Source organism: Hemiscyllium ocellatum, chromosome 37 (genome assembly GCF_020745735.1).
Source record: "Hemiscyllium ocellatum isolate sHemOce1 chromosome 37, sHemOce1.pat.X.cur, whole genome shotgun sequence".
Lineage (NCBI taxonomy): Eukaryota > Metazoa > Chordata > Chondrichthyes > Orectolobiformes > Hemiscylliidae > Hemiscyllium > Hemiscyllium ocellatum.
Genome location: NC_083437.1, coordinates 20156641 through 20179462, shown reverse-complemented (window position 1 = coordinate 20179462; position 22822 = coordinate 20156641). Strand labels below are relative to the sequence as shown.

General features: G+C 44.7%; 1 protein-coding gene across 1 annotated transcript in view; it reads right to left on the bottom strand.

Moving 5' to 3' along the window:
• Positions 1-285: 285 nt before the first annotated feature.
• tmem51a (transmembrane protein 51a) overlaps positions 286-22822 on the bottom strand; it is a 45307-nt gene continuing 22770 nt past the window's right edge. Inside the window, exons 2-3 of the mRNA XM_060851989.1 lie at positions 12270-12719; positions 286-3601 (exon numbers count right to left, since the gene is read on the bottom strand). Of these exons, the coding sequence (XP_060707972.1) occupies positions 3193-3601; positions 12270-12589 (729 nt within the window). The 5' untranslated portion in view covers positions 12590-12719 and the 3' untranslated portion in view covers positions 286-3192. The remainder of the gene's footprint in view (positions 3602-12269; positions 12720-22822) is intronic.

Sequence of the window (22822 nt, the reverse complement as noted above, 5' to 3'; positions counted from 1 at the left end):
ACCTCAACTCTGTCCTTTTCACCATTTAAGCTCTTGTAATACATGCTAAACCTCTGCCCCTTCAATAAGCAGACCTGGATGTAGGTTTGCTCGCTGAGCTGGAAGATTTATTTCCAGACGTTTCGTCACCCTACTAGGTAACAGCTTCAGTGGGCCTCCAGGTGAAGCTAAGCAGACCTTCCAATTGGTGCCCATTTGTTCTCTGGAAAATTTATCAATATATGGGATCACAAAATTCAAAATGCCAGAACCTAATTTTCATACAGTTTTAATAAATGAATAAATATAATGAGAATTAAAAAGGAAACAACATTTCTCCCAAGTGCAGTTATTTAAAAAAAAAGACCATTCTGTTCATTCTTGCTTGGGTTTGGTATAAAAAACAGGAATCCAAACTGAACCAGCGTCAATAATCGAGCAGTGGCTGGCTTTACAACTCAATAGCTCCCCCACAATTAGATGCCATTGTTGGAATTTAAAAGGATTACTGGTGGGGAACAAAGTACTTGTTCAGATGGCAGAGAGGAGAGTGAATACTCCAAGGGTGCAGACGTAGCTTTGGGGAAAAACAAAGTCTAGCCAAATTTACATAGCAGACACATGCAACAATTTCACACTTTAGAATCAAAGAGAGAATGGGGTAGTGTTTCTATTCACAAACAAAAACATTGATCTTGCCGCGCACAAATTAAATCAGAATTTATTAGAAGGGGATCCAACTTTTAAAAAACATTTCACACCCCACTCACCCCAATCCATCTATCCTGCATTGGTACACAGTCTCGACCCAAGAAAGGACAACACTGGTGATTTTTGCTGGCTGATTTTACCTGAGAGTTTGAGCTAATAAACTGTACTGAAGGTCAAGCAAGAGACCTTCCGGTCATGACACTTCAGCCCAAAAATTTACTGCCTAACACTGATTCCCAATCCACTTCCCAAACAGATTCCTGAAATCAGCCACCAATTCCCAGACAGATATCTGACTATTAAAAAAAACGCAAAGAAATTTGAAATGTTTGTAGTATAGTCCAGTTAAGTTCACAATGCACTACATTTTTTTTTATATATAAAGAATTCATACAAGTTGTCTAGAACATCAAATGTATAAGAAACTGCCTCCAGTCAGCTCAGAGGTTAGACCAATGAGTTTTAACATCAGTGATAGGAGTGAACAGGGAGAATTATGGATCACTGGGGAAAAAAAAAAGTCAAATAAATTGTAACCCTGGGAATTGTAAAGTTTTCACACCAAGATTCTGGAATTGTATTCCACCTTTGATTTTGATTTGGAGAGCACTGTCAGCAGTCCTACATTAGGGGAGTGAAATACAGGAAGGTGGGTTAAATCTGACAAATAGCTTTTGCAGGTTAGGGGTAGGGGGAATAGCCAAGTGCATCAATATCAATCATTGGAAGCTGATTGGACACTCGGCTACTATGGGTAGTTTGTGCACAAGAGGTGAATGGCACTTTTGTTTGTCTATGCTGCAGTGATGTCTTTAGCACCAAGTCAAATGGGAATTACATGCAATTGAGAGAGAAGACAGTTGACCCAAAAAAACACTTGTGAATAATTATTTGAAACAGCAGTGTAATTCAGTCACATGCCTCTTAAAAAAGGGGAAGACCAGAAATTATATTCAAAAAATTAAGCACAGTAGAAACAGTGTATTTCCCTCACCCATGAAGTGAATTACTACAAAATAACTAGTGTTGGAGGGGGAGAAAATTACCCTTTTAAAATGAAGGATGCATGTATCTTACTGTATATAATGAAAACTGAGCTGGAGAACATTGGAGGGGATGTGGGAGGGACGGAGTGGAGATAGGGAATGACAAGTGTTTCATAACATTTAAAGACCGATAGCTAAAACAAAAACAAAAAAGGTTGGGTTATGCACCTGCCCTATTGTCTCCTGGCAAAGGCGAGGAACACGAGGCACAACCTGCTAAATATCCATTCCCCATCAGTGCCAAATGGTAGTTCAGTTATCAGTCTCCTTAAGTTTTATTAAATTTTAAAAAGTCACACAATGCCTTTAACACAGTTTAATTATCGTAGAAAGAGGCAAAGTCCTGTCAGGAAAACATCGATTTGTCAATGACCTGCTCAAAGAGCAGGTTTGGAATAGCAGACCTGACCGTCCAGTTTTACTAATAAGTCAATTTGGAGAACGGAGACATGATTCTGAATCTTCTCAATTTAAAATACAAAAAGAGGGATCTCAAACTCCCCCTTTGGGGCATTCACTTTTACCAGTGTTCAGCGGTCCCAGTGTCCAGCGGTCCCCGTAGATGTTGGTTTAGATTTCTCCCAAGTCACGAAGAAATGTGGTGCTTGTCAAGTTGAAGAACCTTCTCCATGAAATAAAAGCTTACAGCCCAGAGATTGTTGCTGCCACCACTGGTTAGGATTTTATTGACTAAGAGCATGATTCTCTTTCTGAAACTGTTCAGTATGTTGCTAGTCTCAATTTGAAAATTTGATCCTTTGTACAAATGATAATCAACTCATTGCACCAAGAGGTAGAATTGCCCCAGATAGAATCACTTTCCTCACTGAATTCGAATAGAATTTGAGGCCAGTATGAAACAGAAAAAACTTCAGAATCGCCAGTCTCCTGTTAAGTGACTGAGTGCTTGTTGGAAAGCAGCACAGCCAGTGGCCACCAATGGCATAATGCCCCTTTCTCCAGCCTCCTCCCTAGTACTAGCTGTCAGACAGAAGGGGAGGTGGAAGGTTGTACAGTAAATCAAACAAGTGACCTTTCAGAATGCCTTTAAACATCTTCAGATTTCTATTGGGATCACAGCCGTTCCATCTGCCCAATGCTGAGCTCCACTAACGACAGGCCTGTTGTCCATGAAGGCAGTGGGATAGAAACAGGACAGTAAGCATTGGGGCAATTCAGCCACCCATTCATTTCAGACAGTTCAGATCTACACAGCAGAGAGCGTGGGAATGTAACAGAACTGCAAATGGCAAAGAAATGGGTGGATAAACTCCTGGGAACCATATGCTGGTGGGAAAGTAATTGCGGGAGCTACGGAATTCCTGTTAATAGGGAAAATGCTCACGTTTCACAAAACATGCACAGATCAATCAGACCAGATCCTCAGGATCCACACATAGTCAACGAGTAAACCCCCCCGCCCCTTTGTGGGCTGCTGTTGTCACTTTGCGCCAACTCAAGATGGCTTTAGGTTCTCGAAACTCTTCTCTACTCCATCTTCATATTGTGGGGGAGGGGTGAGTGGTTCTAGATTGACCACTGTGCTGTTGAGGTTGCTTAAGTGGAGCCTGAAATTCTTGAGGTGCGATTTATCCGACAGAATTCGGCGGATCCTCTTCGAGCTGAAGCGTCTGCCCGGGCGGCTCGATGTCTGCCCGTTCCCTGGCTGAGCAGTGGCACTAGGCCCTGCGACCCCAGTTGCGGTCGGCGCCACACCAACGTCCACCAGCGACTCGTAAGAGGGAAGAGCAGCCATTGTTTGGTCCCCCAGAGTGGCCTCAGCGTCTCCTCTTGGCTGGGAGGGCTCTCCTTGCATGACCTCGTCGTAACTCGGCACAGCCAACCGCTCGCTGAGGTCTGGGGCACTGCAAAATAAAAGATAAAACATCGGGAGAGTGAATACCCAGAACCAGGACATCCAGTAACAGCAAGGGGCTGTGCCCACATCAGCTCTGTCCTGGCTACTCTGACAAATCCCCATTGCTGGTTGGTGATGCAGGAGCTGTGGAAACAGGGGCCTCATTTTCAAATCACTCCAGCAGCCACACCTGCAAGGCCCCAAGCTCAGGAATACTCACCCCTCCTCAAAGCCCACCCCTCTGCCCAAGCTTTGGTCACTTAACCTAATGTGTCAGGCATTGCTTTATAACCTCTTGGGGCAATTTATAACATTAAAAGGCACGATCCTAATGCAAAGTTGTTGTCAGATATGTGCCAAAGTCTCTCAGTGCCAAGATCTTTCCCCCACCTGCAATTTGCAAGTTAGGCACATTAAAAGGGAACGTTGTATTTGAACCATGCACATTCCCACCCTGCCCCGAGGCTCCATCCATACAACCCAGAGAATAAAAGTAACTCAGACAGCTGGTGCTATGGCTACACAAGCCACTTGTGTGTGTGTGGGGACCAACACAGCTGCGTGGACATGCCAGCTCAGTAGAACGCACAAGTTGCAGTTTATGAAGGTCACTGGAGGATCATGGCACACCACAGCAACAAAAACAGAAGTTACTGTCAAAACTCAGCAGCTCTGGCAGCATCTGGGGGGAAGAAAACAGAGTTAACATTACCTCCAGTGACTCTTCAGAACTGAAGCTGAAGCCCCATTGATTGCCTACCCACTTCACGTCTCTCTTTGGGCTCCATATCCATCCTTGCACTCACCTGTCCCTCCCCCTTCCCCTTGTCTTCAGCACAAACACTATGCTTTTCTAACTGCTAACAGTTCTGAAGAGTCACCAAACTCCAAACAAATACGGTTTTCTCCTCATAAACGCTGCCAGACCTGCCGAGTTTCACCAATTTCTGTTTTTGTTTCAGGTTTCCAGCATCTGCAGGTCTTTTGTTTTATTGCAGGACATGAGAGGTCTCAGGTGGCAGGGGAAAACCTATTCCTGGTTTTAATGAACTGCAGTTAGGATTAGTTTGTGGGCTTGCAACTAATTACACGTTAAACTGATATGATATACACGGTCAAAGGTGGGGGAGGACCTGGATGTTACAAGCAAATGAACGAGAGAGAGTGTAGAGTAGGCAGTTTCTCCTTAGAGCCTGCTCCATTAAGATCATGGCTAATCTGATTAACCTCAACTCCACATTCCCACATCTCCCCAATAGCAGCCCAAACACCATTATGACCTAAATGATTCCAAAGGTATTAATAGAGCCTTCTTCTGGACAACATGCAATCACATTCCTCATGAAGAGCTTACACTCGAAACTGCCATTCGTCTGCTCCTCGGATGTTGCCTGACCAGCTGTGCTTTTCGAGCACCACATCTTTTCGACTCTGATCTAGAACATCTGCAGTTCTCACTTTCTCCCAACATGCAATGGTTGGTTATAGAGCAGTTCACAAGAATGACAGAGAGATTGGGATTGGAAAGCCTAACTTTGTCTTCTGTTGTCTGAAGCGCTTCACACAGTTATAGAGATTTAATTTAGCCAAAATATGGTGCAAATTTGCAAAGACCAGAGAGAGCGCGAGTGAGATTGGTGGGTGTATTGAGCTCTGTACTAGCGGGTCCAGCTCGAGGGTTTCATATAGCAGCCATGCCACTGAATGGGCTCAGGCCAGGAGAAGATGGTGCAGGGTCAGAGAAAGGTCTTCCTCACAAACATGGCTGTTAGTAGGAAAGGTTCAACATGGCTAGTCACCTGGGAAAACTGCCACTCACATCCCTGGGATTTAAAACAAAAGTGAGGGGGGGGGGCAAGAAAAAGATTCAAAAGTTATAATTATACAATAAATAATACAAAAATAATGGAAGCACTCTTAAGGATAAATCACCAATGGATGTACATCAACATCGCACAAACAGCGAGGCGGCCATGTTTTGATGATGTGGAAGGAATCAGGTCACTAGTAGACATTCCTGGAGATCTTTAGTGACACGGCCTCGGTTTAATGTTTGAAATACACAAACTGAGAGGACGGGGAGAACAACAAATAAGTCGTGCCTATTCAGAGTAAATATTTGCACTTTGGATATGGAGAAACAAAACTTCTTCAAGTTTCAAAAAGGTTACATCTCAAGAGCGCAACACACAAAGTGAGAGAATCCGGTTATCGAAAAGGTAAAAGAACTGGATCTTCTTTGCAATGATTTCGACTGAAATTCATTTACTGTTCCTGACCCAACTTCAAGACAGTGCTGTTTGTTGGCAAGGACACGCAATCAGATAACCTGAATGAAAACTAGCAAAATATTTGACTAGGTAGTGATAAAAAAAAAATCACTAAGAGGAACACAGCAATTATTCAGTAGCTGGTAACACACCACTCAGTATGGAACAGAGTCAAGCAAACGGAGGACTACCTAGATTGCAATGTGCCCTTCTTTCTATCCTACCTTTGCACCATACCATCACCTCCCCCCACCCCCCCACAGCGCGCGCACGCACGCACACACACACACACGAGTTACGCAGAAAAATCTGGTTTAATGTCATTTAGTAGTGTTGTTAAAGGTTGGAGTCTGCAATCAGAGTTACTACAGCAATATTACAGAACAAAGGGCTCGTGTTTCCGTCCCTGTACTATGCACACCCTTTTCCAGGGTAAGTGGTCAAAGTACAGCCACGGCCTTTGCTGCATTAGATCTTGCTCACACTGACACAGCTCCTCGTGGTGTGACGGAGCAGAACCAGACTGGCAAACACAGGGAGGGGCAGTGGGTGGGACAAGAACAGGGTGTGTCAACATGTCCTTATTGAACACTGGCACAAGAACATTTGCACCCCAAAAGGTTTCCCCATTTCCAATGGTCGCTGTTTCTTCTTCTGTGGGCTCACATGCAGTTCCACAAGTTCACGGTTCATACACAAGCCCAGATGACGACCAACCAAGTGGAGCATCGAGGATGAGATAGATGCTATTTCCCCCCATCCACCAGCTTCTCTACTCAAGCACATATTAAAAATGGGGGCCACTGGATAGTCGAATCAATAAAGGAACACTCACACAGGAGAGAGTGTCTCCAATTGTGGCCTCCTACTCTGACGGTGCTTTAATACATGGTCCATCCACACAGCCAATGGACAGATATTCAAACCCCTCAGCTGAAAACATCTGATAAGTGGAGAGCTGAGTCAATACCGTGTGTGCTGACAGTATTACAGTCACCCTTTTGTTTTCCTGCCTTGCGCCGTATCCCGGTCTCCAAGATAGAGAGGATAGAAGCAGAGGCAAGTTGAAGAGTGTTCACTTAGATTCTAAGTGTGTACCTTCCAGCAAACCAGAGACCTGATCACCTGCTTCAGAGACAGGTTCAAACCCCTCCAGCCTAGAAACCCAGAAAAATTCAGTTTCACGATATGGGATAAAATGCTAGTCTGATTAATAAACCATTGAACTACAGACTTGCTGTAAAAACCCAAAAATAGTTTATCAATATCCACTGTGGGATTTAATTTGCCGTCTACATCCATCGACCTGCAAGTAACTCCAAATTCACAGCAATTCATTCAAAAATGTTGTGCTGGAAAAGCACAGCAGATCAGGCAGCATCCGAGGAGCAGGACAACTGATGCTTCGGGCATCAGCTCTTCATCAGGAATGAGGCTTGTGGGCCGGGAGGCTAAGAGATAATTGGGAGGGCAGTGGAGTTGAGGGGAAGGTAGCTGGCAATGTGATAGGTAGATGAAGGTGGGGGTGGAAGTGATAGGTTGGAGAGGAGGGTGGTGTGGAGAGGAGGGTGGTGCGGATAGTTGGGAAGGAAAATGGACAGGTAGGACTGTTCAACAGGGCAGTGCTGAGTTGGAGGCTTGGGACTGGGATAAGGTTTGGGGGGGGGGGGGGGGGGGGGGGGGGGGGGGGGAAAGAAAAAAAAAAGAGGAAATGAGGAAAATAGTGAAATCCACATTGATCCCGTGTGGTTGGATGGTCCCAAGGTGGAAGAGGAGGCGTTTTCCCTCCAGGTGGTTAGGGTTTGGTGATGGGAGGCAGCCCAGGACCTGCATGTCTCTGGTGGGGGGGGGGGGGGGGGGGGGGGAGTTGAAGCGTTCAGCCACAGGCGATGGGGTTGCTTGGTGCAGGTGTCCCAGAGATGTTCTCTGGGATGATCTGCAAGTTGGCGTCCTGTCTCCCCAACTTAGAGGAGACCACATTGGGTGCAACAGATACAGTAGATGACATATGTGGAAGTACAGAGATGCCTTTCCAGCATCTGCAGTCCTCACGTCGCCCTACTTGGATTTTTAACTACTCTGTATAAATGGCCTGGCAAAAATGTTGCAACAAGTCACGTCAGAAACAAAAAAAAGCAGTATAGTGAATATACTGACACACCACAGACAGTAAAAAGTGAGGTCTGCAGGTGCTGGAGATCAGAGCTGAAAATGTGTTGCTGGTTAAAGCGCAGCAGGTCAGGCAGCATCCAAGGAACAGGAAATTCAATGTTTCGGGCATAAGCCCTTCATCAGGAGAGGAGGGTGGTGCGGATAGTTGGGAAGGAAAATGGACAGGTAGGACTGTTCAACAGGGCAAATTTCCTGTTCCTTGGATGCTGCCTGACCTGCTGTGCTTTAACCAGCAACACACCACAGACAGGAATGGTTCTGGGCAAAAACTGAGCACTATCTTCAAGGATAATTAATATGACTAATAAATACTGGCCCAGTCAGCACTGCTTACGTCAAGAATGTGAAACAAGTGTAATAACTCAATCAGGTGATGTGCTCTGGGCCATTTTTCTATATTACAACAGGCAGCATTTCCTGTAGTGGCCAAGGGAAGGTATGCTGCTCACCTTTCTGTATTCCCTAGCACAGGGTGAACTGTGACAAGTGAAAAATCAGTTGGCACATTCCTGATGAACATGGAGCTTCAAGTCAGGCAAGGAGAGGATGGAAGTGAAGCCACTTCTGCCTGGAAATGGCTCCACACTACACCAGGATTCAGGAAATGAAAATATGCGAGTGATATCGACAGCACTTTTCTTCACACATTTCCACTGAGCACTGGCTGGGATTTGGGGGACACGTATAACTGGCCTCACTTGCCAGCCTAGTTTCTTCCTGGCAATTGAGAGACTTCATTTTGGCTATTTTATCATTCAGTCTGCTAATCAAAAATCACCCTCTTCCTCCTGCTAATGCCGCCAGCAGGTTACCTAGATCTGAAACAGCAATTTTTGCGTAATCCCAGTCACGTAAGCAATTGGGTGTGAGTAACTTATTGAAATCTATTACAGCTTTGAGAAATCTTTACCAGTAAAATAAAACGGCAGCACCCCAAATAAGTGCAATGAGTCAACAGGTGGGAATGATGTCAGTAGCACAGGAATGATGTAATGTCATTTTGAATGTAAGAACAGAGAGGATTTTCTGTTTCGTTTTCAGGTTTTAGATGCTCTCATTTGGTCATAAACAGCAACACACTGTCATGCTTTAAGTGGCCCTAGTTAAGATGGAGACCTTTAGACCACGTCACATGCTCCAATAGTGATATCAGAAAGTACGTCTCTTGAAGACGTACCAACTACTGACAGAGACAAACACCCCGGCACCAAAAAAAAATGCATTTAGGTGGGAATCTAGGGGAACATGTTAGAAGATATCAGCTTTCTATTGAACAGTTTGTGACAATGGTGGAATCTATTCTCAGCATTACAGCTGGGTCAAATACAGAGTGGATCAAGGCCAAGAACAAGGGAAAGAAAAATCACTCACTCTTAATGACAGAGGGAAACTAAAGGAAACCAGAAGCAGTGGTGCAATAGTAATAACTGGCGTAGTAATCCAAAGCCCCGGATTAATGTTGAGGACATGGGATCAAATCCCACCATGGCAACTGGTGGAATTGGAATTCAATGGAAATAAAATCTGGAATGAGAAGCTCATCTAATAGTGACAATGCAACTATTGTCGATTAGTGTCCTCGACAGATTTTTACAATAATGTTCTCCAGGGAAGGAAGACTGCAATTCCTACCTGGTCTGGCCTACATGTAACTCCAGACCCACAGCAATGCGGTTGAGTCTCAACTGCCCTCTGGGTAACAGTGCTGGCCGAGCCAGCAATGCCCACAATCCAGCAGTGATTAAACAAAATAGTGTTTGAAGGAGTAATGAACAGTATAGAGCAAGTAGATTATGCACAACTTAGATTTTTAGAAGACATTTGTCAAGGTGTCACTCTACAAAGTAAAAGAGCAGATGGGTAGGAGGATTGGTTGGCCAATAGGATACAGCGTAGACAGAAAGGTAGTTTAGATTGGCAGGATGTGATGAGTGGTGTGTGCCATAGCCATCAGTGTTTGGTCCTCAATTAATTGCAATTTAACTTAGACAAAGGGATTGTATTGTCAGTAAATTTAACAAAGATAGGTAAGCAAAGAGGGTGTGAAGACAACAATCAACCAATCAAAGTGATGTAGGTGAAGTGAGTAGGCAGATGGAGAGTATATGACCATAAGACAGAGGAACAGAAATTGGGTCATTTGGCCCATTGATTGGTGGAGCAGACTAAATCATGGCCGATAGGTGTTTCAATCCCATCTTCCCACTTTCTCCCTGTAACCTATGATCTCCTTGGCATGCGTGAGGAAAGGGGGCAGGCAGTCAGCTCTTTGGTGGTTTGTAATCCAACAGCGAGGGATCATTCCTTACCAGCAGAGATTACCATGAAAGACAGTTGTTCTCAACCTCACCTGAGGCTCCCCTCCAATTAAACTCACCACTAGTCGTCTCTCTCTGGAGTGGGGGAGGGGGAGGCCCTATGGTCCCCTGGGATGATGGTGACTTGACTGTTACAAAGTGAGGAAATGTGACCTCATCCACTTGGCAGAAGACTAGAAAACAACATTGCTTAAGGTGATGAGAGATTCCGCACTGAAAAGCTTTGTAGAGATCTGGGTGTACTGGGTACAAAAATAAACTGTTGTTACACAGACGGCAGCAGCAATAACTCCGTCTGGACTAAACTATTTTAAAAAAGGGACAAAGTTATACAAGAATGATCTGGCAAAAGGAAGGGGAGTGAAAGCTACATAAACAAAACAGCTTTGACACCAGCTTGATAAACTGATGTTTTATTGTCCAAAGGCAAGGATTACCCTGAAGCAAAGCCACGTGTCTCCAAAGTTATAGCCAAATGTAACAAGGAACAAAGAAGTTACTTCTGATAAAAAAGGTGGTAATCTAGGTGAAAGAACTTAAGAAATTAATTGTACCACATAGACGTGAAGGATAAAAATCTACATAAGAATCAAGCACCAGAACTCTTGAGTAGAACCTCGAAGAATAACATCGCATCAGGATTGAACCCTGGGCACTTCTAGAGACAGGCAGTGTTGGTGGAATCTGGCCAAGTTCCACCATTAACTGGGTAATAGCCAAAGGGTTGAGAGGTTTAACTCATTTACTTGATGGGGATTTATTTTTGTTGCTACATGGAATAAAGTTTAAAATCATTGTTTCAGTACTTGATTGTCAGGAGATTTGTTAACAAGCAGCCAAATTAAAGGTAACTTGTAGTGATTTATCCACAACAATACATTAGAAGCCGTTTAAAGAATCCCTGGGGTGAATCACATATCCGACATGCAAAGATTGGGCAAGACTGGGGCTGGAGCAAAAATGATCTCATTGAAACATGGGGACTTGACTGGGTGGGTGAAGGGCAGGGGATTGTTTATAAATAAAGAGATGATCCTTTAAAAGGCGACAATGAGGAAAACAGAACATAACGCAGTACAAACCCTTTGGCCAGGGTCAAGAGTCTTTGAAGACTCTTGCCCAGTGCGCATTGGAGGGGAGGTCGTTGATTTGAAACAATGGGAAGTATTTTGAGGTCAGGTTTAAAATAAGCCAAAACCAGGATGTAGATCATGTGACCAGCAGCCAGTCAGTCCACAGTGCAACACGTGGAAGGATGAATGGCTAGGTTTCTCTACAAGCACGGAACTTCACATCTATTAAATCTGATGAACAAACCAATCTCAGACCTTCAACTAAATGAAGATTACACTGACAACCAGTCCTGTATGAGATTCGTGACTGAAGGGAGAAAGTTAAGGAAAAATGGGGGTTAGGTGGAATATGGAGTCAAGGTCACAGTGGTTTTATTGAATGGGAGAGCAGGGCACATGGGCCAAATGGCCAGAACTGTCCACTGATGGCTGCTGGATTAGGGGTGTACTAGCCAAGGCAGCCAGACCGCAGCTGGGTAATCTAGTCACTGATATAACCAATCATTTTAGGTCAAAATCCTACAATTCCCGTCCCTAACATCATTATAGGGCTACTTATGGCAAATGGATTGCAGCAGTTCAAGGAGGCAACTCACCACCACCTTCTCAAGGGCAACAAGGGATGGGCAATAAATGCTGGTGCAGCCAGTAATGCCAACATGCCACAAGTGAACAACAAAACATGTTGGGCATGATTTCATGTGCATATGGAGCACAGCACCTTCAGAAGAGATGGGCAGGGGGAGTGCATTGAGGAGGGGGGTGCTGGAGGAGAGGGAACAGGGGTGAGGGGACAGTAACACGCCGGTAGTTAAAAGAAACAAACATAGTGCACAACTGACTTGTCTGGCAGCATGGTTGACTCGCAGGGAGCATTGTGCACTTCCTCCTGCGTCCTACGCCTCCTCTTTTCACGGACACTCAGGCAGATGGACAGCAGCAGCAGGACCACTCCTCCAGCGCACAGAATGTAGGACACTTGTGACACTTTCGTTTTTGATCCCTCTGCAGTCGGCGAGCTGCTGTTGCCACCTGAAGTGGCGTTGTCTTTTCCAAATCCTGGTACAACACTCCAGACCATCATGATGATTCCCAGGGCAAGCATGCCAACCCCCAGGGCAGTGAGGGCATACTGAGAGCCACTGGAATTTTCAGATGCCATGGACCCTCATGTACAGGAAGACGTCAGGCTCCAAGGAGAAGGGCTTGATCTTAGTTAGGCTTTCGACATTCCCAGTAGCGATGGGAGAAAACAAAGTGTTCACCGATTCGCTTTGGTCCTTAGCACAAGTCTGCAAAACAAAATAGGTACTTACATTAGAAATTAGACAGAAATGAAACAGGTGCACGTAGCACAGTTTTCAAAAGGACGTCACAAAGAATGGATTACTCTCCAAAGTCACTCAATTGGTGGATAACCTCTGCACTGAATTTTCATACAAACCCCACAAACAGAAAAAAGGAACAAATCTTTTCTTCTCTTGTACACAGGAGGAATGCAGTCGGAGCATCTCACAAACTCAGTTTTCTCTTCAAATAGAGTCACAGGATTATTTAAATGAGCATATGGGGATTTCAAATTAGTGCTTCCGGTCATCTCTGACTGCGGAGTATTCCCTCTCAGCCTAGTGCTCACCTTGGGAGGAGTGAACCCTTGGGGGATGCCTTCGACCAGCTCAACTAAAAAAGATAAACACCACAACAAAAGACTCTGCGGAAATATTCCTCACTGATTTGAAAACAAAAATAAAAAAAGGGACTGGGTTTATTGAATCCTGGAATTGCTATTAAATTGAGCATTGCATACTCAAACAGTATTTTAACAAACCTTATGATCTTTCAATTTATTTCAACTGAATCTGGAGTACTTTTATACCAACATGTCAATCTGTATAATTTAATTCCTGTTACAAGAAATTTGAAGATATAAACAATATCCTGTATGCCACTTATGTCAAGCCATTTATAGCCTTTATTTACAAAAGGAAATGCTTTCAATATCTAACATTTATTTTTAACTTCTGTCACATTTACAATACTCTTTAAACTTTCATAATAGCATTTCCCAGCTGAGAACAATTTACATTCCTATAGCACCATTACTAGTGAACTGTCTGAGAGTAGGAGACAAAAGCTAAAGATGAAGTGATCAACACTCAGACGGAAAGACAGACTGTTGTCAAAGCAGGAGAACTTGTCAAGTCCACAACTTTGACAAAACTCCATTCTCTTGCTTAATTTCAAGACCATTTTACAGAAAATATACTGAAAGGGTGTGCAGACATTGCTTCAGCACAGTTGGGATTGTTGAGAGAACTCTGCATTCAAACTGCCTTTGAAAGAAAGCACTGGGAAGTGTTCTTTTAATCTTTTTAGTCTTTCTTGTGCCCACTTGTTACTGTCTTAACCAGTGGAAACAACCAAGCACTTAACTTTTACCATACCCTGAGAGCTGATTACATCTCTCAGGGTATGGTACGGGGGCGGCACGGTGGCACAGTGGTTAGCACTGCTGCCTCACAGCACCAGAGACCCGGGTTCAATTCCCGCCTCAGACGACTGACTGTGTGGAGTTTGCACGTTCTCCCAGTGTCTGCGTGGGTTTCCTCCGGGTGCTCCGGTTTCCTCCCACAGTCCAAAGATGTGCAGGTCAGGTAAATTGGCCATGCTAAATTGCCCGTAGTGTTAGGTAAGGGGTAAATGTAGGGGTGTGGGTGGGTTACGCTTCGGCGGGTCGGTGTGGACTTGTTGGGCCGAAGGGCCTGTTTACACACTGTAAGTAATCTAATCTAATTCCCTTTTATAGAGACAAACTAGGAAGACTAGGAAGACAGACCTCCAGAATGTAGTGTAGCTGTGACTGATTGCATGCAACTTTGCAAGAGTTACCCATCAACCTTTCCTGAAAGTGCAACAAAATAGGATTTTACTTACAGTCAGAGCTACACAGCTCAGAAATAGACCCTTCAGTCCATTTCATCTGTGCTGACCAGACAGCCTAAATTAATCTAGCCTCATTTGCCAGCATTTGGCCCATATCCCACTAAACCCTTCTTTTTTGTTAATAAATGATTTGGATGTGAAGATAGGAGGCATAGTTACTAAGTTTACAGATGACACCAAAATTGGAGAAGCAGTGGACAGCAAAGGTTACCTCAGATTACAACGGGATCTTGATCGGATGGGCCAATTGGCTGAGGACTGGCAGATGGAGTTCAAATTAGATAAATGGGAGATGCTGCATTTTGGAAAAGCAAATCAGAGCAGGAATTATACACTTCATGGAAAGGTCTAGGAGACTGTTGCTGAACAAAGAGACCTTGGAGTGCAGTTTCATAGTTCCTCGAAAGCGGAGTCACAGGTAGATAGGATAGTGAAGGAGGTGTTTGGTATGCTTTCCTTGTTTGATCAGAGGCCAGTTTTGGAATATTGCATGCAATTCTGGTCTCCATCCTATCAGAAGATTGGGTTAGGGCATCTAGTTGGCATGGACGAGTTGAACCGAAGGGTCTGTTTCCATGCTACACATCTGTATGACCCTATGACTATTCATATACCCATCCAATGCCTTTTCAATGTTGTCATTGTACCAGCCTCCACCACTTCCTCTGGCAGCTCATTCCACGTACTCACCACCCTCAGCATGAAACAGCTATCTCTCAAGTCCCTTTTAAATCATCCCCCTCTCACCCTAAACCCATGACCTCTAGTTTCAGTCTCCCCAACTCTAGGGAAAAGACCTTGTCGATTTACCCTATCCATTCTCCATCATGATTGTATAAATCTCTATAAAGGTCACCCCTCAGCCTCCGATGCTGCAGGGAAAATACAGTCCCAACCTATACAGCCTCTCCCTACAGCTCAAACCCTGGCAATTTTTTAAACCCTTTCAAGTTTCACGACATCCTTTCTATAGCAGGGAGACAAGAATTGCACACAATATTCCAAAAGTGGCCAAACCAATGTCCTAGACAGCTGCAACATGACCTCCCAACTCAATGCACTGCCAATAAAGGAAAGCATACCAAACACCACCTTCACTATCCTATCTACCTGGGACTCTACTTTCAAGGAACTGTGAACCTACGCTCCAAGGTCTCTTTGTTCAGCAACACTCCCTAGGACCTTAATGTTAAGTCCTGCCAAGATTTGCCTTCCCAAAATGCAGTACCTTACATTTCTCGAAATTAAACTCCATCTGCCACTTCTCAGCCCATCGGCCCATCTGATCAAGGTTCCGTTGTAGTCTGAGGTAACCTTGTTCACTATCCACTACACCTCCAAATTTTGGTATATTTTACAAACTTACTAACCATACCTACATTCACATCCCTCTTAAGCTTAGGAAATGGGTATGTGAATAGGAAAGGTTGGGGGATGGGGTGGGGGGGGAGCTGTGGAATAGGAGTCAAGTGCTGACAAATGGGACTAGATCAGATTAGAATATATCTGGTTGGCATGGATGAGTTGAACTGAGGGGGCTTGTCCATGCTGTATGCCTCTATCTTCATCAGGTTAACCTTCTTTCAATTTGGATGAAAATACTAATCACTAAGTTTCCGTTCAGAGCTGTACTTCCACTGTCCTTGGAAACCTATAGGTCAGTCACTATTGGGGATATATGCAAGAGGTGAATTATTCTTTTATAGGGGATGGAGTAATTGGGAGTTGGTTTCTGCGCAAGTGACTGCCTGTTAAAAGAACATTTGAATAACTTTTCCTCAGCATGTTAAAAAGGAAAGCTGACATTTTATTTAGGGGATTACCTGCTAGTAATCCAGTTGATTCTGACAACGTTAAACCTAGCAACTTAGCGATATTTTCAACAATTGACAGCAAATTACTTCATACATTAACCTCAAACTCTGTGCAGCAAACACTATCATTCTCTATCGCCAGCCTCTACTGAAGAGTTGGATGGCCATTCCATACTCCTGAATATATTCAAACTCAAGTGAAACCAATTAATGCAACTTCCACAATACCTTTCCAACTGCCCATGCATCACCGTCCGGTTTCCTCACCCACAACTACCTTCATCAACATTACTTACAATGGTAAAGGGTCTGTGTGTATCTGAGGTGGCATCTAATTTCATCTTCTTCGCTCACCTCTTCTCAACCCCATAATCATCAACTCGTGCAGTAAGCAGTCACTGTCTTCTTTAACTCAAATACATTCACTCCCTGGTTTTCAACACCCATTGGGAGGGTGGGGTGGGGGAGATCAGTCCTGTTGGACCAAGGGCGTAATTCAAACTCCACACAGGAGTCCCTGTGCGCAGAGGGGCCACTTTGCCCATTGAGTCCACACCAACTGTCCAAAGAGTCTTCCACTCAGACCAAGACCCCAACCCCCCCAACTCTATCCCTGTAACCCTGCATCTTCCATGGCTAACCCACTTAGCCTGCATGTCCCTGGACATTATGGGCAATTTAACATGGCCAATCCACCTAACCTGCATATCTTTTGACTGTGGAAGGAAGCCAGAGCACTTGGAGGAAACAGACACGGGGAGAAATGTGCAAACCCCACACAGATGGTGGCCCGAAGCTGGGATTGAACCTTGGTCGCTGGTGCTGAGGCAGTGTGAACCACTGTGCTCTTATCCAATAAGAACTGCATTTCTAGCGCCACAGCCCTGTTTGATTTTTTGTCATGTCAGAACTTCTTTAACACCCTCCCACCAGCTACAGAATCATTGATACAGCACAGCACCATTTCTGATCTCCACTTGATCACTATGCCAATCCCAAATGGCCACTACCCAAACACCAACTTTGAACTTCTAATACCTCCACAATCTTGCCTTTATCCTCATTATTCCAACTTCTGCCAACTCGACATCACCCATTTCTCCTCCACTATTGGTGACAGAGACACATTATCAAATTTGTGCTGTTGCCAAGTTGCATGTTGAAGGACTAAACAGTGTTGACTGGATTTAGGTTCTCACCTGGAGAATGTGCCGGGCCTCTGCAGTTCATCCCGAAACTGGATTTTGTTTTTATTTAGCACCTCCAACATTAATCCCAAGTCTCAAAGTCAGTAGCTTCATTTTTGGCTGTGCACGTAAACCAATCAAGTGGAAAACACGGGTTATTTACTAATGGTGGTTAATAGATAAAATACAACATAGCTGATGGGGGAAGAAACAAAACATGTAGAGGATCATTACAGCAGCCAGTGTTCAGAGCGGGGTTAAGCTCACGGGAATGCTGACAGGAACTCTAGATCCTTACCCAACTGTATGGAATTTGACCCTGCTTTCCTTTGGAATATTCCTCCCAGATAAAAAAAAAATCAGTCTACATCCAGGCAGACATTCTGAAGAACTGACAGAAGGATGGGAGGCCATTCAGCCCATCATGCTTTTCTTTTGTTTGAACCGATTAATCCCATGCACTGTCCAAAATCCTGGGCTTTCTTCCATGCAAATAAATTCTTTACTGTGAAAACATCTGCCATGCAAGGCATTTTAAGTTCACAACATCTCACTAGTTAAGGCGACTCAACCATGAATATCAATCGTTTTTAAAATCATGTTCCATTTCAGTCTTTTTAAAAATAGACAAGTTATCTTCCGGCAAGTACTGACATCATCAGGAGATCCTAGTAAACCAGAGAGTAACAATATGTGCAAACCAAATGAGGGGAAAAAACATTGGAGAATAAAACACGAAAGCTTTCCTTGCATCACAGGGTGGAGAAGGTCTTGTGGTGCCTATGACCACACTTGCTAGTGGAGAGCTCTGGTGGGTGCTTTGGGGTTAAAAGGAAGAGAGGAAGTTGACATTGTTCCCATCTCCGAAGATGGAGTGCTGTCAGCAAGAGGCCAATTGGCTTGTAGGCAATCAGACTGGGTCAGCCATTGACCACTTATAAAAATGAGCTCCGCCCTTCTACATCAAAAGAGGGGACATTTGTACCACCTCACATCCTCATTTTGGACATCCTCTTGTTAAGAAGAGACTTCCAAACACAGATTCCATAAAGGTGGGAAAGTGCCGGGAGTGGGGGACATGGACCTGACAAGGGAGTTGCAGAGGGAATGGTCTGTCCAGAATGCTGATAGGGGTGGGGAAGGAAATATAGCCCTAGTGGTCAGATCCGTTCCGTTTGTAGGTGGCAGGGGATGATACAGTGTTTGCAGAGGCGGGTGGAGTGGAAGATGAGGATCAGGGGAATTCTGTCCTTGTTGCATTGGGAGGGGTGGGGTTCAAGGACGGTGGTGCAGGAAGTGGAGGAGATGCGATGGAGGGCATCAACCACGTCAGAAGGGAAATTGAGATCTTGGAAGGAGGTGGTGATCTGGGATTATTGAAGGTGGAACTTGTCATCCTGGGAACAGATGTGGTGGAGGCAGAGGAATTGGGAACAAGGGATGATGTTTTTCCAGGAGGTAGAGTGGGAGGTGGTGCAGTCCAGGTCGCTAGGCTCGTAGTAGATATCCGTGGTTAGTCAGTCGCCGGAGATGGTGATGGAGGGGTCCAGGAAGGGGAGGGAGGTGTCCCACAGAGCGAGAGTGACATCAGGATTCCATTTGAAATATTTGCGAGGGGCCCAGAAGGACAAGCTCACCTTCTCATTAGCTTCCTGTTGTGCATATAATGGCTTTTCTTACAACATGGTTCCTATTAGTTATCACGAGCATTTCTCATACACTAACCCACTAGTTCTTCATTACGGTTTTAAATTGCAAAAGCAAAGCACTTCACTTCTTTGTAAAGAGGCAGAAATAATCCTGTTTCAGAACATGAGCAACCACCATCTAAAACCAAGAGTCCAGTCAGTGTTTCACTCAGGAAACCTCAAAACAACATTCACTCAGTCCCACCTGTGCATTCATCAGATTTACAATATCCTGTCATTTCACAAGGGAGCTATTGTAAGCAGCGTGGCATTTGTAAACACCTTCATTGCTGTTTGTGAAAAGGCCACACATTGTCAACCACATACTAGTGGAGGAAAGCAGGTGATAAAAGGCCAATGTAACCAATGGCTGATGTGATAAAACTTGACTCTTAGCTGTGAAGTCTTTCATGAAAATCTTGAGCCCAAGATATATTAGTCCACCCAATTTTAGGAGAACCTACTACTGCACCAATGTGTCCTGAAGCACAGAGGATACCATGATTGTGCTAACAGATTGGGGACGTTGTGCATGGTGGTTTCTGGGTTTACTCAGATTAAGGTTAAAGCACACACACAGTCAAACCACCTCAATCCCCCAACTATGTAATTCTTCCATCACTGTTGGACAGACTCCAGGAACTTTACTTTGCACTCCGCAAAACCTCAAATTTTATACATCTTACCTCCCCAAATATTTTCCCCTCAAACTTTGAGTTAGCTAATTTTCCTTACTGTCTCCTCCAATTAGGTCTCTGCCCTTTTCTTGTCAGCTCTGACACTCAAGGTAACCAATATATACCACGTGTAAACTGTGAGAAACGATTACTTCCACTGACTCCTGCTGTGCTTATTTCCTATTGCTCATTAGCGAAGGCCAATTTGTAATCACAGCTCTACCTCCAATGACTATACAGTTTAGGTTAGATTCCCTACAGTGTGAAAACAGATCCTTCCGTTCAACAAATCCATACCAACCCTCCGAACAGTAATCCTCCCAGACCCATTTCCCTCTGACTAATGCACCTAACGCTATGAGCAATTTAACATGGCCAATTCACCTGACCTGCACACCTTTGGACTGTGGGAGGAAACCGGAGCACCCGGAGGAAACCCACACAGACACTGGGAGAATGGGCAAACTCCACACAGTCAGTCACCCAAAGCGGGAATTGAACCCGGGTCTCTGGTGCTGTGAAGCAACAGTGCTAACCACTGAGCCACCGTGCCACCCCAAAAGGAAATTGTTTAATAGGAAAACAAAGCCACCAGAGTTCATTCTCACCCTCCTATCCCACCTAAACACATGAACACGTGACAGCCCCTCAATTCAGCTCACGAAGGGTTTGTGATGTGACTTCCAACTCAAAACATCGTGCTTTAGTGCACAAGTTTTCAACAAGTCAATTGCCCTCCATGCAGCTTAAAAGATCCCACATTAGCAGGTTCATGGTTTCTAGCTGCTAGACTTCCCCACGTCACCAGTGTTAGAGAGACAGAAACAAGACTTAAGGCAAAAGGTTCAACAAAACCAGCCCCATACAGACAGGCCAAGTTGCATTTCCTCAGCTTCCGAAAGCCCGTATTCAGTTCGGTCCATCAGAACAGAGACCTGTCAGCCCTAGCACATGGTGCAAGCCCATTGTTTAGGACGTAAGCCTTCAAGATTTAATGACAGTGACACTTTTAGAGACACAGATCTCCCAGCAACATAGACACAGCAATTAAAATCAGCGACAAACCGGAACAGTTTAATAACCATTCTCCCTAATCTGCCAGGAGAAAAGGTGATGCTGGAGATCAGAGTCAAGAGTGTGGTGCTGGAAAACTACAGCAGGTCAGACAGCATCCAAGGAGCAGGAGGATCGATGTTTGAGACATAAACCCTTCATCAGGAATGGCTTATGCCTGAAACGTCAATTCTCCTGCCCCTTGGATGCTGCCTGACCTGCTGTGCTTTTTCAGCTCCACACTTTAGTCCTTAAATCTATCAGCCAGCTGGTACAGATGAGAGAGAAAACATACAAGCCATTAGCCTTTATGGTCAATTAGCATGAATTAGGATTTGAACATGCTCACTAGTATGTGGGACAGAAAGGGTTAACACTGAAGTATGCCATTATCACCACCCAACAGGATGTCACGAATTGAGTCAGAACAGTTTTGGGCTTACTCTGGAGATCCTGAACACTGGTCTCCCCAAAAGGTCTCTGGTTAACAATATGAGAGTCTAAGCAAACCACATCTAGTTTATCTACCACACTAAACCAAGCAGGATCTACGCAGGATTTGGGAGCAAATTACTACAGATGTTGGAATCTGTACTCAAAACAACCAATGCTGGGAGATCACAGTGGGTCAGGCAGTACCCATGGAGAGAGAACAAGTTAACATTGAATCGAGATTGGTCTTCAGAGCTGAAGAGAAAAGAGTGTGGAGGGGGCAGCATTTCAGTACAAGCATGACCCCAACCTTCTGTAGCTGGTCATTTTAACACACTGTCCTGCTCACATGCCCATTCTCGGAATGCTGCAGTGTTCCAGTGAATCACAGGGAGGAACAACATCTCACCCTCAGATGAGGCATTTTCAGGCCTTCTGGACTTATTATGGAGTTCATCACTTTCAAATTGTGAACCAAATTCCCATTTCTTTCCTTTCTTTTAACTTGTACTTGTTACAGTCTCTGTTACCACATCCTCTCTCTCATCCTTCACCCCAGTTCTTTCCAAGTCTAGAGACAAAAAAACCGCAGATGCTGGAATCCAAAGTAGACAGGTAGGAGACTGGAAGAACAGTGAGCCAGGCAGCACCAGGAGGTGGAGAAGTTGACGATTCGGATCCAGTCCTGAAGAAGGGTTACACCCAAAGTGTTAACATCGGCACCTCCTGAGGCTGCCTGGCCTGCTGTGTTCTTCCAGCCTCCTGCCTGTTCTGTCAAGTAGACACTATTGTTCTGCCATCCTCACATTCCGATCAGTTAAATCTGAACTCTTGGCATCTTTTCTTCATTAGCACTCTACCAACCCCATATACCTCCGCCTCCCTCGTTCCATATTTCACCTCAGCTCCAAAGAGTCATCTAGACTGGAAACGTTAGCGTCCTCTCTCCCACTGGTTGCTGTCTGACCTGCTGCGACTTCCAGCATTTGTTGTTTTCAGGCTCTACACAGGATGCTGGCAGCAACTCAAACACAGCAGTGAGTTGGCACGTACACTTACATTTAGGCCAAGGTGAGAAAGAAAGGTGCATTAGAGAAATTTGACCATTCCACCCCGCCCCTGCCCGTAACCCACTGTGGTATCACAGCAGCTGGGCAAACAATCCTGGTGTTTAATCTTCAAAGTCAAGTTTGAGAAGGAGAATAGCTCAAAGGGGTTACCCAATGGGAGGCGTGCAAAAAGCCGGCTCCTCCAGCATCTTTTCATATCTGTGCCATGATTGGCTGTGGCCAATGGCCAAAGCTGAAGAGCAAACTTCAGAGAAACACCTCTCTCATTCTGGCAGCTCGGAACGAAAAGGATGGCTTTAATTAGCGGCAGATCTCTCTCTCTCTCTCTTTTTCTCACCCCACACCTGCCAAAGGAACACAGTTGTAGCAATTCTGATCAAAGCAGTCAATGGAAAGCAAGAAAAATGCAGATAGACATCTGCCAATTCTTCACAGTTTGCGAGGTTGGGAGGGGGAGGAGGCAGCATTTGAGCTTTCACATTTGGAAATTTTGATACTGCCTACCTCGGGGTCACTGACCTCAAACCTCTG